We start from the raw sequence: 15,290 nt of genomic DNA, 5'->3' as shown, positions 1-15,290 counted from the left end.
ATCCCCAAAATACCGGAAGCTGGGTATATGGCGACTCAAGCCTATATATTGGCATCTTGGCCACCACCTGGAGATCCAAGTCGATACCTTGTCACTTGGTATTGAACAACATCACTTCTACTAATCACAAATGCACATAAACATATGTGCAGTCTATTATTTTGCATATATTTAATATATCTATGAGAAAATTTGCTGCAAGACATCATTATCTTCTAACATTTGCTGAAACATACCACCTGGGTATAGCTTTGGCAGGTACCATTAGAATTTTATGGCTTATTTTCCAGAAAACATCAAACGGCTTAAAACAGAAAGTTTGACATTGGAAAGCCTAAAATTACTACATTGCCCCTTTAGCTTTTTTGTGCCCACAAAACTTGCAAAGTTTCCGCTTAAACCGTTTTATACTTTTTTCTCTGCAAACCTTTTGGGCTGTAGCATCACGACGAACCGTAGACCAGTGAGGCTGCCACCCTTGCCAGCCTCCCCCCCTTCGCCATCCCGAATGAGCCCACCTACCATGCGTGCCGCTTGCCTCCCTCGCCCCGGTGACCATGCTTCAATCTCCATTGCCTAGGAGCTCTGCCTCCCTCATCTCTATCTTCCATGGTATGTGTCCACAGGCAAGCACGCGCACTAACATCAAATGGCGACCACTCCATGTGGAGTCTAGCCCCCCTATACCGGAGTTTCGTCCAGAACAACCTGCGCCCTTGCCCTGAACCATGATGACATGGAGCCCACTGACCTGGCTTGGGTTCCTGACGATTTAAGAGTCTCCTGAAAATAGGCTCTTAATTGATTGATTAATTAGAGGGAAAATGGCTCAATACCAGACATACAATGATCATCCGCAAGCAAAAATGTCAAACTTTTCATTTCTGGATGTGAGGTGTGTTCTATCAAAGAAGACAGACAATTTTAATGGCGGCTCGTTTGGGCAATGTGGTTCAGCAAATGCAAAAAAATAGTAGTGCCCTATAGCGAACTTTCCAAAGAAAACAATTGAGCCTAATGTCGTAAAAGGTGTGAAAATCACCCACAAATATACTTTAGCTGATCATAAAACATCAACTTCTAATTCTACTAAAGCTTTTGTGGGAACTACAACAAATTGTAGCAAGGTATGAGGAATTTGACTCCTCAGATTGCCCTATCAACAAATATTAGCAAGGTATGAGGAATTCTGCTCCAGTCCATGATGGGCCTAAGGCCTGTTTCCAAGATGGGACAATCCCATGAAGAAAAATCTGTCCAGATCCGAGGGAGCTCCCATATGCAAATCTAGCATGGGAACTTGAACTCATGAAAATTTAAAAAGCTTTCAAATTTAATCATACATACTTCTAAATCAGTGAAAAAAGAGAGTCTAGAATACAATAGTATCCCAAATCATTAACTTGGACCCTGCAAAAATCAATTACTATAACACTTACCACACTTTCAAAAAAAAATGGGTCCGCCAAACCTATAGTAAGGTCAACTTGTAAAGGATTGCAAAAACACTTACTACAACATGAAACAAACCAGATGATGAAAAGAAGTCGGGCGTCGCAAATTGCAGTCTTCACAACATTTATTTTGAGAATCAAGAGCTTATATTAATTAAACATCAACATTACTCAGGAGTTTGGTACAACCAGTTACATTCAGAACATGAGGTTGAGGCGAACTTAGCAATGCCATGAGCCTACAAGTTTGTCTCTCTCTATACACGCAGTAAATCAAAGGACACATATCTTCCGGTAAGGTCTTGAATATCATTTAATACATGAAGGATTGGAGATTTGTTATCTTATTTACTTCCTCCATAATGATTGCACCTCCAGGCTTTCAGTTTCCTGTACTACTTCAGGCCACTGAAAATTGTTTACCAAAGTAGTCATTCAATACAACATAAGCTTTAACAAGAGGATGTGGGACCGAATCACACCATTTACAATTGTTTGTCCTGGCCAACCATCCTGAATCACCACTCTACCACCTTGTCTTTCAGCATTGAAAGCAACATATACATTGGCCTTCACAAATCCAAGCAATAAGCGGATGCTACTATGATTATGATCGAGCCTAGTAATCAGGGGATCGCGAACCTCAAGCTTCTCCTACTCTACTTTTAGAACATACCGGGTATTAAGATAAACTTCACAAAAGCGAGGTGGTGGTGACAGGGGTCATATATGGAGAATGGTGGCAAACATGCGTAACTTCAAATTTTGTAAATTCCCGATTAAATATCATGGGCTTCGAGTTAGCGATGGTGGATTGGGGCATACTCCCATAAAAGGTAGTCATAGGGTTGACCCATGGAAAGAGTTGTTCCTCGGCCCAGCTCGCGTGTTGGAGCTTACTAATTCTTGCCCAAATTTGACCCTTTTCAATCCTTTTACTTAGTATCGGAAGGAAAAAGAAAGAAAAGATGGATTGGGTTGAACCTCAGAGTCATGAAAAATTTGGTACCATCTTACCCATGTTTGCAATGGGAAAATACATGCTCTACGATTTTACCTATGGAGCTATGGATAAATCTCGGGCGCGCTTCGTTTGGGAAGTAGTGGGAACCAAAAGGAAGTATATGTTGGGGTGACACACGGTCTGCAAACCTAAGGAATTCGGGGGATTGGGAATCCTCAACACTAAAAGGATGAACATAACCCTGATGTTCAAGTGGATTTGGAAGTTGTAACAAAATGACAAGGGCTATGGGCGGACCAAATCCGTGCCAAATACCTGGGAGGTAGATACGTTTTGCGAGGGATGCCAACCCTAAGGGCTCTAAGTTTTGGAAATCCATCCAAAAGATCAAATGGTTATTCAAGCTAGGAGGTAAACACAAGGTGTGAAATAGGAAACAAACCTATTTTGGCTTGACTGGTGGACTGGTACTACACCAATCCATGAGAGGTTCCCCCTCTTTCGCTTGTTGCGTCGAGATGTTCATTACGGTGGATGGGGCTCATATAGGAGAGGTTCTCTAGGGGCAAGGAGAATTAGGTTCCGCCGACATTTTGGTATGGTTGAGGTGGTTGAATGGGAAAGCCTTCACAGGGAAATCCAAGCCCTTTCAATGTCTACATACGAGGATGCTTTATCATGGTTGCTATAGTCATCCAAGGAGTTCTTGGTGAGATTGGTTTATATTAGCATTTCCCGTGGTGCGACGGTCACTAGCTTCAAGGATGTGTGGCGACAAGGGTGCCACCGAAGATCAATGTCTTCTTTTGTGGCAACTAATTATAGGAAGGTTGCCATGGTGCGAGAAAGTAGCCAAGAGGTTGGGCCCTTCGAATGGTCTATGCTCGTTTTGTGGGGAGACTAAGGATTGTAATCACATCTTCTTCACTTGCCATGTCGCTCACTTTATATGGGACGAGTTAGGTAACTCCTCAAATGTGATTGGAATCCGTCAGGAGCTGGAGATTTCCTTGCCTTGACCCAAACCCTCTCATACGCCTTCCGTAGTGTAGTGTGGTTTACCTTTGCGGCCCAATGCTAGACCCTTTGGCTTATTCCCAATAAACTAGCAATAGAAGGGAAGTTTTTAGGCAACCTCGCTGACACTTTATTCCGAATGTCGATACATATTCAGATTTGGAGGGTTCTGGCTTCCGAGGGACAGGGCGTTGGTGGACCAGGCGCTGGGCGAGGTTAGGCGACTTCGTGCATGGGCGAGAGCATTAGACAGCGGAGACGGAGCTTCTTCTTCACCTGATAACCTGGTCGTGGTGCATGTGTGGTTTCGGTTTGATGCTCGTGTTTGTTTTCCTTGTATCCAGGGGGTCTAGACTTGATGATGTTTACGCATGATGTAATCTTGTAACGTGCCAAATGCCTCCGTTCGTGGCTTTATATATAAAGATGGGCTTAGGCCTTTCGTTTAAAGGATCTAATTGTTTATTTTAACTAGAGGGTCCGAGAATATTTTCAGATGGTCCAAGACCATGGAGTCCAGCCATTGTATATTGCATGACCTAAGTGAAGTTGTCAACCAAACTGATGTATCGTAGTTGTTTTTAATGCATCTCAAGCTAAAAATCGCTGATGCATGTAAATGCATACATAAACTTTGTAGTTTATTGATATATATTCCCACATATGTGCAACATATATAATGTTATATCCATGTTTTATATTGATTTTGGGGATTCACCCATGATACCCTTTATTTGCGTTATAACTCTGCAGGGTAGGAAAACCCTGTTTTGTATATTTTTTTTACTTTCAGGAACCTAAACGAAGTCAAATTGAGCTAGGTTTTTGGGACATAAATATTTCATCGAAAGAAGCATCTGTAGCGCTTAGACATCATGAGAGGGGCCTAGAGGCCCAAAATAGAGGTGTCGGCCACCCATGCAGGGTGGGTGTGCCACCCACCCTCTTTTGGCCCTACGTGGTCCGTTTCGCCCGATTCTTTCGCCAACCGACTTAATTTGACCTAAAAATCTCTATATATACGAACCCTAGGGTTTCCTCAAGGGGAGCATCGCAAAATAACCGAAACACCAAAATAGAGGCTGAAGCGATGAAGATTGGAGGGGGAACTCCGCCGGAGCCGCCGTTGGAGGGATCTCCACCTTCTCCAATGTCTTCTACATCACCACGATGCATGATGAAGGGGGAGTTGTCCACCTCTGGACTATGAGTTTGTGGCAGTAGCTTGATCTATTTCTCTCTTGTTCTTCATAGTTCTTAGTGCCATATGAGTTGCCCTACATGATTATGGCCAAATTTGTAATGCATGTGTGGTGGATCCTTATTCTATGATATTGTGCTATGAGATCTGATCATATTATGTGCAAGATGTATTGATAGATGCATATTATGTACCCGTCCTTAATTATTTGTTCTGATCCAACATCTATGCAAGAGCGTGTATGGGGTGATGTGTGTATTAGATGAAGTAGCATGGTTATAGCGATTGAATAGTGACAACAAATTCATGATCTATTATAGTTTTTACCTTTTCCTTTTGCTGCCTCACTAGGGATAAAGTGAATGTGTGTGCTATGTTTATCATGTGACAATTGTGATAATCTTGTTTGCTCAAGGTAGCATATTTGATATTCAAACATCATGTCAAAATACTTAAGGCTATGCTCTGTAAATTCTTAATACAATACTGCTTGGAGTTTTCCCTTTCTTGTGGACGTGATACCCATATGAATATGAATACGTATAAAACACATAGTGAAGGTCCACCAATATCAAACGGAATCAAAATACTTAAGGCTATGTGTTGCATCGTCTCTATGTTATGACGTGATGCACATATGAATACGTATCAAACACATACTGAAGTTCCACCAATATTATGTTATTAATGAATTGTTAGTGTCCATTGCAACTTTAAAATGAGTAGACAAGTGAACAAATGAACCGCAGTTCAATTTTAATCATAAGAAACACATTTCCAACACTTTTATCATACTTTACATTTGGTGCAATAATTTAATCCAAAAATACAAAAATACTTACTTTACTTAAACACACATATACCCAAAAACAATCATCCCTTTACTGTTTTTATCTTGTTTACTCAGTTTTATTTACCTTACTTTACTTTGAGTTTTTCTTTTATCTACAATTACTAATATGAAATCTTGTGCTTGACAACTACACGTGGAGTTGGGGACACAAGATAAAACTTTTCTTTGCAGGAATGCTAGAAGAAGAGAAAGAGGAGACAACTCTGCACCAATTTTTCAAGAGTTTGATATAAACCCCGAGTCACCCTTGTGGGGAAAGCTACTCTTAATATGACATTATCTCCTCTTCTTGAACTGGCTCAACACATAGCAGGGAATCGATTCCTATAGTCTAACAAGCAGCTCAACAAATTGGTTTATTTTTTTAGCAATTGCATGACCTAGCGGTAGAATTTTGGATGCATGCGTGCAAGAGATGTCACCTGAGGGTCCCACTACCGATTTGAACACATACATCATAACCAGAGCGGTTCCTAGCTCTGACACAATTAAACCGAACGGATATAGTGCATGGTCTAAGTCTAGTATGCAAACAAGCCGACGAAAGTGGCACGATCCAAAGGGTACATAAGTGGTTGAAAATTTTCCTAGAGGCTACAAATGGTTAAAAATTCAGCTAAGGGCTATTTATGTTAAAGTGGTCCAGTCATTTAGATGTGTTCAAAGGTTGCATGTAGGTTGGGCCAGCCAAAATCGAGAGGTAGTGCTATAGGGCTCGACCCTATCCTATATTGGGTAGTACAACGTTAGGTTTAGGTATGACACACTAACCTTACACATGGTGCTATGATAGTAGAGGGTAGCGCTCCCAAAAGAGGCATTATACCTTGAATAACATTCTGGTTCTCGAAGTTTGCCAAAATAGTCAGTCTTTATCATTTTCACCTTTATCATTTTCACCGATTTGGCTAAATCATGCATAGCCGTGTAACATCCCATACGTCCATGACTTCCCGTGCAGTATGTAGAGAAAACTAAAGTCAAGTCAAGTCAACTAATTAGAACACTGGACTAAGGGTCAAAGAGTTTCATTAGACTAGCAGATGGAGTTGATCACTCACCTTTGGTTTCCAGTGTCGTTGAACAACAGTAGCTGTGTCTCTCTCACCTCACGGGTCACGGCTGTTGTGGTTGCCGTTGCCGTCGGCGGCCGGTCTGCCGCTAGCCACTTCTTGGTCTCGAAGCTTGGCCAGTTGCCGTCGCTATTGTTTGCAACGGACATATCAATCTAATTAGCTGGCGGAACCGTCAAAAAAAAAAATTAGCTGACGGACGGAAGGATAGTCCGTGGTCATAAGATGTTTTAAGGCCTAATCAGTCAGGCCTATTACTTTTTTTTTGAAAAGACCTATTACGTATTAAGTATTAACCATGCGACGGTCCTCCGCCGCTGCCCCTCTCTACAATTATATAAGCACATACCAGCCAGAAGCCGGCTGCCGGCGATTTTCACGGAAATAATCCTTTCTACACAGAAATGTACAAAATAAACTTTCGCCGAAACTATTTCACTACCTCCATACCTCGTTATTTACTTTTTACTTTTAAAAATTATGCTAGTCATTGTAGTATGTTTCAAAACTTGGAACCCAGCCTCGTATTGGTTTTAAGACTTTTTTTTTCATTTTTTAGACAGTGTGGTAAGCTACCTATCATTCTAATGGACTTACAGCTATTTTTCAAATGCTTCAATTCAGTTAACTTGGCGAGGTAGCTAGACATCGTACAATTTCAGAATCCCTGTGTGCTTTAATTTTGGACATGTTCGGAGCCTGATAACGCGAGCATCGTTTACCAGTTGTAGCAACTTCCTCATTTCGAGTTCCGGACCCTTTCACCGCGGTCGATCCGGTCAGTGGGTGAGATCAAATCACCAGGAATTGGCTCTCCATCACGCACAAATTTTGAACCTTTCAGTCACCCATCCGTCTATCCATCCATCCGTCCATCCCATGCTAAACAGATATAGAGGTAGCTACAGCTGAATGCGCGCCAGATGCCGTAACTTTTCTCTGTACGAAACTACGAATTACACTCGCAGATTCTCTTTCGCTCCGGCCGATGAAATCATGGAGCTCGCTGAAGTGACCTATCAGCCCGGCAGGCGCGCGCGCAATTCCTCACTGCCAGAGACGACACATCAAGCCTGCTCTGCTCCCCGCCACCGCGAGTCTCTGAATAATGCTTGTTTTTCAGATAGTCTATACACTGTCTAAAAATTGAAAAAAAAAAGTCTAAAAAACAATACGAGTCTGGTTCCATGTTTGGGAACAATGTCTATAACAATGTCCATGCATTTCTTTGTATAGGCGCCATACAAAAGAGTTAATAGAGTGAAATAGTTTCGCCGAAAGGTTATTTTATGCATTTCTTTGCAAAGGGTTATTTCCGGAAAATCACCCCGGCTGCCTCGCCAAGAACCAGAACCCCTCCTCTCCCTCAAGATAAAAAGAAAGAAGAAGGGGAAATTTCACACCATGGACACCAATGGCTTCTCCAAGGGCGGCAGCACCAAGGGAAAGCCTATCAATTGCAGAGGTTCTTTTCTGACACTGATAATCCCTCCTCATCATCTTCTTCAGTTCACTATCCTTCTTCTTTCCCTTACCTATATTTGGGTTAGATTTGAAAATAGTTTCTCAAATTCGGTAAATTTTTTTCGATAAGGAGCATATATTAATATCGCGTAGATACCAAATACACCCAGATAGGTAAAATAGTCGGTCTTTGTCATTTTCGCCGACTTGGCCAAAAATTCGTGTAATCCCATACGTCCATGGCTCCCGTGCACTACGGTAGAGAAGTCTAGAGTCAAAGTCAAGTCAACTAATTAGTACTGGACTAATGGCCAAAGGGTTCCATTAGGCTAACACCGTAAACAAGATTAATTGGCTGAAGAGGAAGGCATGGAGAGAAGGGCTTGATCACTCAGCTTTGGTTTCCAGCGTCGCTGAATAGCACTGGCTCTGGCTGTCTCTCTCACCCCGCGGGTCAGGGCTATTGCCGTTTCCGTCGCCAGCCGTTCTGCCGCTGGCCACTTCTTGTTCTGGAAGCTTGGCCACTTATTTGCAACCGACAGATCAATGCAATTAGCTGACGGAAGGATAGATCGTGGTCATGCAGAATTACAGATACAGATGTTTTAAGGCATAATCAGTCAGGCCTATTAAGTAGTACTGTATTAAACCATGCGAGGGTCCTCCGCCACTGCCCCTCCCTCTCTACAATTATATAAGCACACACCAGCCTGCCAGCAGCCGGCTGCCTCTCTAAGAAGAACGGGAACCTCCTCTCCCTCAAGACAAAAAGAAAGAAGAAGGGAAAAGTTCACACCATGGACACCAATGGCTTCTCCAACGGGGGCAGCACCCAGGGAAAGCCCATCAAGTGCAAAGGTTCTTTCCTGATACCGATAATCCCTCCCCATCATCTTCTTCTTCTTCTTCTTCAGTTCACTATCCTTCTTCTTACCTATGTTGCCGTTGCCGGCCATGACTGATTGAGCAGCGGCGGTGGCGTGGGGTCCGAGCGAGCCGCTGGTGATGGAGGAGGTGGAGGTGGCGCCACCGGAGCGCATGGAGGTGCGCATCAAAGTCCTCTTCACCTCCATCTGCCACACCGACCTCAGCTTCTGGAAAGGAGAGGTAACTAAACTAGTACTCCGTACATGCTCCATCATCACAACTCTCTCTACTGCATGTTAGTAATTTCCATTTCTTCATCGATCTGACCATATTGGGCGTGCTGCGATTGTGCAGAACGAGCTCCAGCGCAGATTCCCTCGCATCTTCGGCCACGAGGCGTCCGGGTACGTTTACCTAGCTCGATCTAGTTATGATCCCAGCTACCTATTTGACTATTCACTACTTTTTTTTTTGTTCTCAAGGGGCTATATATGTGTTGACATATATAGTTTACACGGTTGAATTTAGTTTGTACGACCTTTTGTTATTTTAGCTAATACTACAAACTTATCTTTCAAAAAAAGGTAGGCGGACAGGTTTATATTTTTTAGGACATGTTTTAATTATCTTCCTTGATGAAGTGGTTCCATTTGTTGCTGTTCCGGAGAGAGGTCAACTGTCAAGTGACTGCTCTGTTTGCCTAAACAAATCCATCCCTGCTATTCAGACTGAAACTTTTTCTGCAGCAAAGGAAACTAATAGGAAATGTCTTTGTCAATTTGTGAGAAAATGAAAAAGAAACTATATATGCATATATTCTTTGCGCAACTGGTCGACAGGCAGTAGCTTTTCGGAGGATATGTCCATCTTGGAGATAGAATCGGTGCACTTTATATTGGCTTGGAGATGCACATCAAAATAAAAATATGGCGAATTAGTTGGCTGTTTGCACGTGGTCTGGGCGATCAACGACCGACCCCTTGTTGCTGGCCTTGGATCATCCCCAAGGCATGGCTCCGTCATGCCAGCTTTTTTTCCCATACGCACAGCCTTTGGCTGGTTTCTATCTTGTCGTACTTGTTAGCTGATGCCATGCACACATTGACTCGAGAAAGCATCAGTTTGGATGTGGGAGAAGTCAGGGGTCAGATGAACCTTCTTGACACACATAGTCACTTCTTAGTCACTCTATCTCTACTCCTAGTTGCTTAAACAAAGCCAGGGCTTGCATGTACTACATCAGTTATTCAGATAGATTTGCCACTCATGCAGCAATGGAAATCACAAGTGGCTTCACAGCTTTTGTGTGAGAATGAAAAAGGAATTATGCATACGTATATACAGGTTTTTTAATCTGCACAACTGGTCGACAAGAGATGTCCTTTTAGGAAGGTATGATGTATGTATCCATCCATGTCGAGCAGATGGATCACGGGAGTCAGGGAGTATACTGAGTACTACCCATCTACTCTCGAGAGTAGTATGTACACGTCTAATGATCTAAATATACTAGTTAGCTAGGCGGTCGTTGGCACGTGGACACGGCGATCACAACACCCTCCTTGGTGGCCTTGGATCATGCAACGGCGGCATTAAGGCATGGGGCTATGTGTTGACATATATAGTCTGTACTGTAGGGTTGAATTTAGTTTGCAGTACTCCCTACAACCTTTTGTGATTTGTGGTATAGTACAAACTTATCTTTCAAAAAAAACTTGGCGACTCTGTGTATTTTCTTAGCATATATGTTTTAGTTAGCTTACCTGATGAAGTGGCACCATATGTATTGTTGTTCCTGAGAAAGGTCAATTGTCAAAGGACTGCTCTGTTTGCCTAAACAAAGCCAGACCTGTTATGTATACAACAGTTATTGAGACTGGAACTTTTTCCGCAGCAAAGGAAACCAACAATCCGAAATGTCTTTGTCAATTTGGCTGAAAATGAAAAATAAACTATATGTGCATCTATTCTTTGTAGTACAACTGGTCGTCGACAAGAAGTATCTTTTAGGAAGGCGCGATATCTCCATCCACGAGATAGAATTAGTGCATTTTATATAGGGTTGGAGATGCACATCAAAATAAATAAATAAATAGTTAGTTGGCTGTTTGCACGTGGTCTTGGCGATCAACGACCGACCCCTTGTTGCTGGCCTTGGATCTTGCAATGGCATCCTCAAGGCATGGCCCCGTCATGCCAGCTGATCCCATACGCACACCCTTTTGCTGGTTTCTATATTGTCGTACTTGTTAGCTGATGATGCCATGCACACATTTGACTTCATGAAAACCAATATGGACTCTACCCCTATTTGTACAACAGTTATACAGACAGAATTACCACTCATGGAGAAATAGAAATCACAAGTATTTTCCCACCTTTGTGTGAAAATGAAAAAGGAATTAGGCATACGAATATACATGACATGAGATATCCTTTTAGAAAAATATGATAATGGAGAGGGTACATATCGACCATGTCGAGCAGATGGATCACGGGAGATAACATTCGAGCCATTGTATAGACTCTCGAAACTAGCATACGTTAAATATAGTTAGCTCGCCGGTCGTAGGCACGTGGACACGGCGACCACAACACCCTCCTTGGTGGCCTTGGATCATGCAACGGCGGCATCACGGCATGGCTCCATCACGCCAGCATAGCCACGTTTCTGGCTTGTCGTACGTGTCAGCTGATGCCATGGGACATTGACATGAAGAAAGCGATTCGCCGTTTTGATGTGTTACTTGTCCATTGCATTGAACTCTCCTAGCTAGCTACTCCCTCCATACATGTATATAAAGAATTATTTCGAGAAAACAATTTAACTACAAATTTGGTTCATATATGTCACAAAAAATTGTACCATTGAAAAATTATTTTAAATATGAATCAATGGTATAATTTTTATGGCATGTATCTTATTTTTTATTAACCAAATTTATAGTTAAACTTTTTTTCTCGAAATACGTAATTGACTTGTAAACCGACATGGAGGGAGTAGTACTTTTCTAGAGCAACAAAATATAAGTGAGAAAATAATCAAATTCAGACATAGTTATTGAATTAGAGGCTTGACAATTACTGTGATGATATCTTACAACACGTGTCAATATAGCTTTTTTTTATCTATATATACATATATACGTAAATTTTTATTGTGAATTGGAGGAAGTATTTATTGACGATCCCAATAACTCGTGTACAGAGTGGTGGAGAGCGTGGGCGAAGGAGTGGAGGACCTTGTGCCCGGAGATCACGTAGTCCCCATCTTCAACGGGGAGTGTGGGTCGTGCGCCTACTGCAACTCCACGGCGACCAACCTCTGCAAGTCTGCGCGCGTCAACCCGTTCAAGAGCACCATGACTCTCGACGACGGCACGAGGTTCTCCGTCGTTGATCAGTCGACGGGCGCACGCCGGCCGGTCTACCATTTCCTCAACACCTCCACCTTCGCCGAGTACACCGTGCTCGACTCCGCCTGCGCCGTCAAGATCAACCCGGCGGCCCCCCTCGAGAAGATGTGCCTTCTGAGCTGCGGCATCTCAACCGGTAACTTAATCTGATCCTTTTTTTTTTGGCTCAATTTATGTTCCTATGACTATGATATTATAATTGGGTGCAGTGTGCTCGATCTCAATTGGATTCAACGTTGATTGATTATTCGATCAATCATCCTGAATTAACTAACTTGGCACACAAACAAACGGACGGTATGCAAGTAGACATGGCATGGCCTTATCAGCTACATGCTGTCTGTGGTTGTTTAATCTCAAACTGAAACTGAGAGCACGGCACCTGTTCAGTGCGTCGCTGTCCCTCTTCGCATCACTGCCCAAGGATCTTCCAAGAAGAAAACTTGTATTTAACTGTCACGTAAAGTTGCTGTCATACATCGGTTTCCAAGGGTGTCTGCTATGCATGCCCAGTAGCCTTCTGAAGAAGATTCCTGAGAAAATAAACAAGTTCACATCACACGGATGTAGCTTCCCTAACCACTCATTCTTCAGATGTGTGTTCTATTGTATTCAATTTTATGGATTCAATGGTGGTCATGTGATTTTTTGCTTTCAATAGGAATTGGAGCAGCATGGAACACTGCAAACGTGTCCAAGGGGTCCACTGTGGCGATATTCGGACTTGGCGCTGTTGGTCTTGCGGTCAGTCAGTTAATTACCATCTTTTATTCACCAAATTCACAATACAATAAGAATTAATTTTTTTGGCTCTATGAAGTTACCATTAACTAGTGATCAAATTTTGACAAGCGGTTAGTAGAAAAACAATTCAGTGATATGTTTTCCTTTACCTTAGGTTGCTGAAGGCGCCAGGATAAGAGGGGCAGCCAAGATCATTGGTGTGGATATCAACCCTGAAAAGTTCACCAAAGGTGCGCATTCAGCCACATGATTTTTTTCTCATTGATTAGCCGGTTCCAATGTCGATTTCTAATCATAAACGAAAGTACTCCCTCCGTTCCATGAATAAAAATTGTCTGAGATTTGTCTAAATCTAGATATATCTAGACACTAAATAACATCTATATACATCCAAAAATTTCACACATCTCAGACAAATTTCATGAGACGGAGGGAGTAAAATTTTCATCTCATATATAACTAGTACAACAAATTTATGAATGGTTTTTTTTTTCAAAGCCTATGGCTTCTTCCATTTATTTTATTGTTCCAAAAGAGAAAATAACGGGCTCATGTCGGTAAAATAGCAACATGAATCGTCAGCACCTACAGATGTCACTTTCTCAATTGGCATGAATGTCTCGTGTACGTGCAGGAAAAGAGATGGCAATCACCGATTTCGTCAACTCAAAGGCGTGCGGCAAGCCTGTCCACGAGGTTATCAGGGAGATGACGGATGGGGGCGTCGACTACAGTTTCGAGTGCACCGGCATCCTCGATGTTCTACGAGAGTCCTTCGTTTCTACACACGACGTATGCATTCGCCCTGCACTTTCTGTTTATTTTCCAAAAATTATAGTATTAACTGTTGAAAAACAATTTTACTATCGTGTACAACATAAAAAAGATGACATGGGTATTCTAAATTTTCGACGACCATCCATGGGTAACAGAATTGGGCATGTTCCGACAAAAAGTGCGTTACTAATATAATCAGATGGCCAGTTTATAAATTAATTCAGCTGATCAGCAAGAAAATAATGTAAATCCAGGGGTGGGGATTGACCGTGGTGCTAGGGATTCATCCGACGCCAAGAACACTGCCACTGCATCCCATGGAGCTCTTCGATGGCCGTCGGATCGTGGCTTGTACCTTCGGTGACTTCAAGGGCAAGACACAGCTTCCGCTCCTCGTCGACCAATGCATGCAAGGGGTAATAACATTTTTTTCCCATTATTTCTGCACACATCAAACACCAGTGTGTAATTTGTTTTGTTGAAGGAAAGTTACTATTTTTTACAGGAGGTTAAGATAAACTTTGATGGCTTCATAACCCATGAGATGCCATTTTCTGAGATCAGAGAGGCTTTCCGGCTGCTGGAGGAAGGCAAGTCCTTGAGGTGTGTGCTACGTCTGTAGTGAGGCCCGCGAGGAACTAAACAATAAATACGCTCTAATGGTGAAATTTGTTGTACTTGTTACTACCATGTGTGTTGTACATCTTGTAGAAATTTGTACTGGAAGTTAAATTTCGCTCAAAGAAGGCAACCTTTTTTTTTTGATGAAAGTACTGCACTTGTGTTGGAGTGCTCATATTGCTTGTTCTTAGCGAGAAATATGGAAGCAACACTAACGCCACAAACAGAAAGGCCTACATATTTAGCTCTTTATTTGTTTAGTTTCTTAGATTTTCTGTGGCTTCTTATTTTACATTATTTTGAAAATAGAAAATGGAAACTTCTACAAACAACATCAAAGCTTTTTCTCCAAACAAGTTGGGTTATGCTAGATATGAAACCTAACAGAAATAAAATAAAATCAAAATAAAGAGAAAAAGAGTAAACTAAGATTCCATCACATGGATCACTAATCTCCATGCAGTCTTATCGAAAGACAAGATTTTAGGTACATTCCAATCCCTAAACTCTCTTTTTACCGCCACTGCTCAAGTTAACTTTGATTGTCATCTACCTCTTCTATTCTCCTATTCTCCCCCGTACTCTTTAGAATTCCACTGTTAATTGGCTTCTCATCGACCAGTGCCACCCCTAGCCTACTGTGAATTACCTTGTTCATAATACAATCCTTCCTTGTATTGCCGCACATCCATCTTAACATACGCGTCTCCATGATACTCATTTGTTGAATGTGTTATCTTTTAATTGGCCAACATTCTTCCCCATATATCATCGACGGCCTGACTGCAATCCTATAAAACTTAACTTTTATATTTTGTGGTACCTTCTTGTTACATATG

General features: G+C 42.1%; 1 protein-coding gene across 1 annotated transcript; it reads left to right on the top strand.

Annotated features, from left to right (window-relative positions):
* The first annotated feature begins 8,728 nt into the window (after positions 1-8,728).
* On the top strand, positions 8,729-14,592 carry LOC124660513 (alcohol dehydrogenase-like 4). Its single transcript, XM_047198333.1, has 9 exons — positions 8,729-8,884; positions 8,997-9,133; positions 9,248-9,297; positions 12,102-12,445; positions 12,971-13,053; positions 13,208-13,283; positions 13,688-13,845; positions 14,085-14,246; positions 14,336-14,592. Exons 1-9 carry the CDS (start codon positions 8,824-8,826, stop codon positions 14,450-14,452), a joined length of 1,188 nt encoding a protein of 395 aa, XP_047054289.1. The 5' UTR covers positions 8,729-8,823; the 3' UTR covers positions 14,453-14,592.
* Positions 14,593-15,290: the final 698 nt, after the last annotated feature.

The sequence above is a fragment of the Lolium rigidum genome, chromosome 6 (assembly GCF_022539505.1).
Source record: "Lolium rigidum isolate FL_2022 chromosome 6, APGP_CSIRO_Lrig_0.1, whole genome shotgun sequence".
NCBI lineage: Eukaryota > Viridiplantae > Streptophyta > Magnoliopsida > Poales > Poaceae > Lolium > Lolium rigidum.
The sequence above is the reverse complement of the archived record's forward strand: the minus strand, read 5'-3'. Positions and strand labels throughout refer to the sequence as shown.

Excerpts from the sequence above, each read along its gene's own strand:
- LOC124660513 (XM_047198333.1), top strand. The coding sequence starts at position 8,824 with ATGGACACCAATGGCTTCTCCAACGGGGGCAGCACCCAGGGAAAGCCC. Across the intron at positions 13,284-13,687 it reads CCCTGAAAAGTTCACCAAAG|GAAAAGAGATGGCAATCACC; the intron begins GTGCGCATTCAG and ends GTGTACGTGCAG. Across the intron at positions 14,247-14,335 it reads TCGACCAATGCATGCAAGGG|GAGGTTAAGATAAACTTTGA; the intron begins GTAATAACATTT and ends TATTTTTTACAG.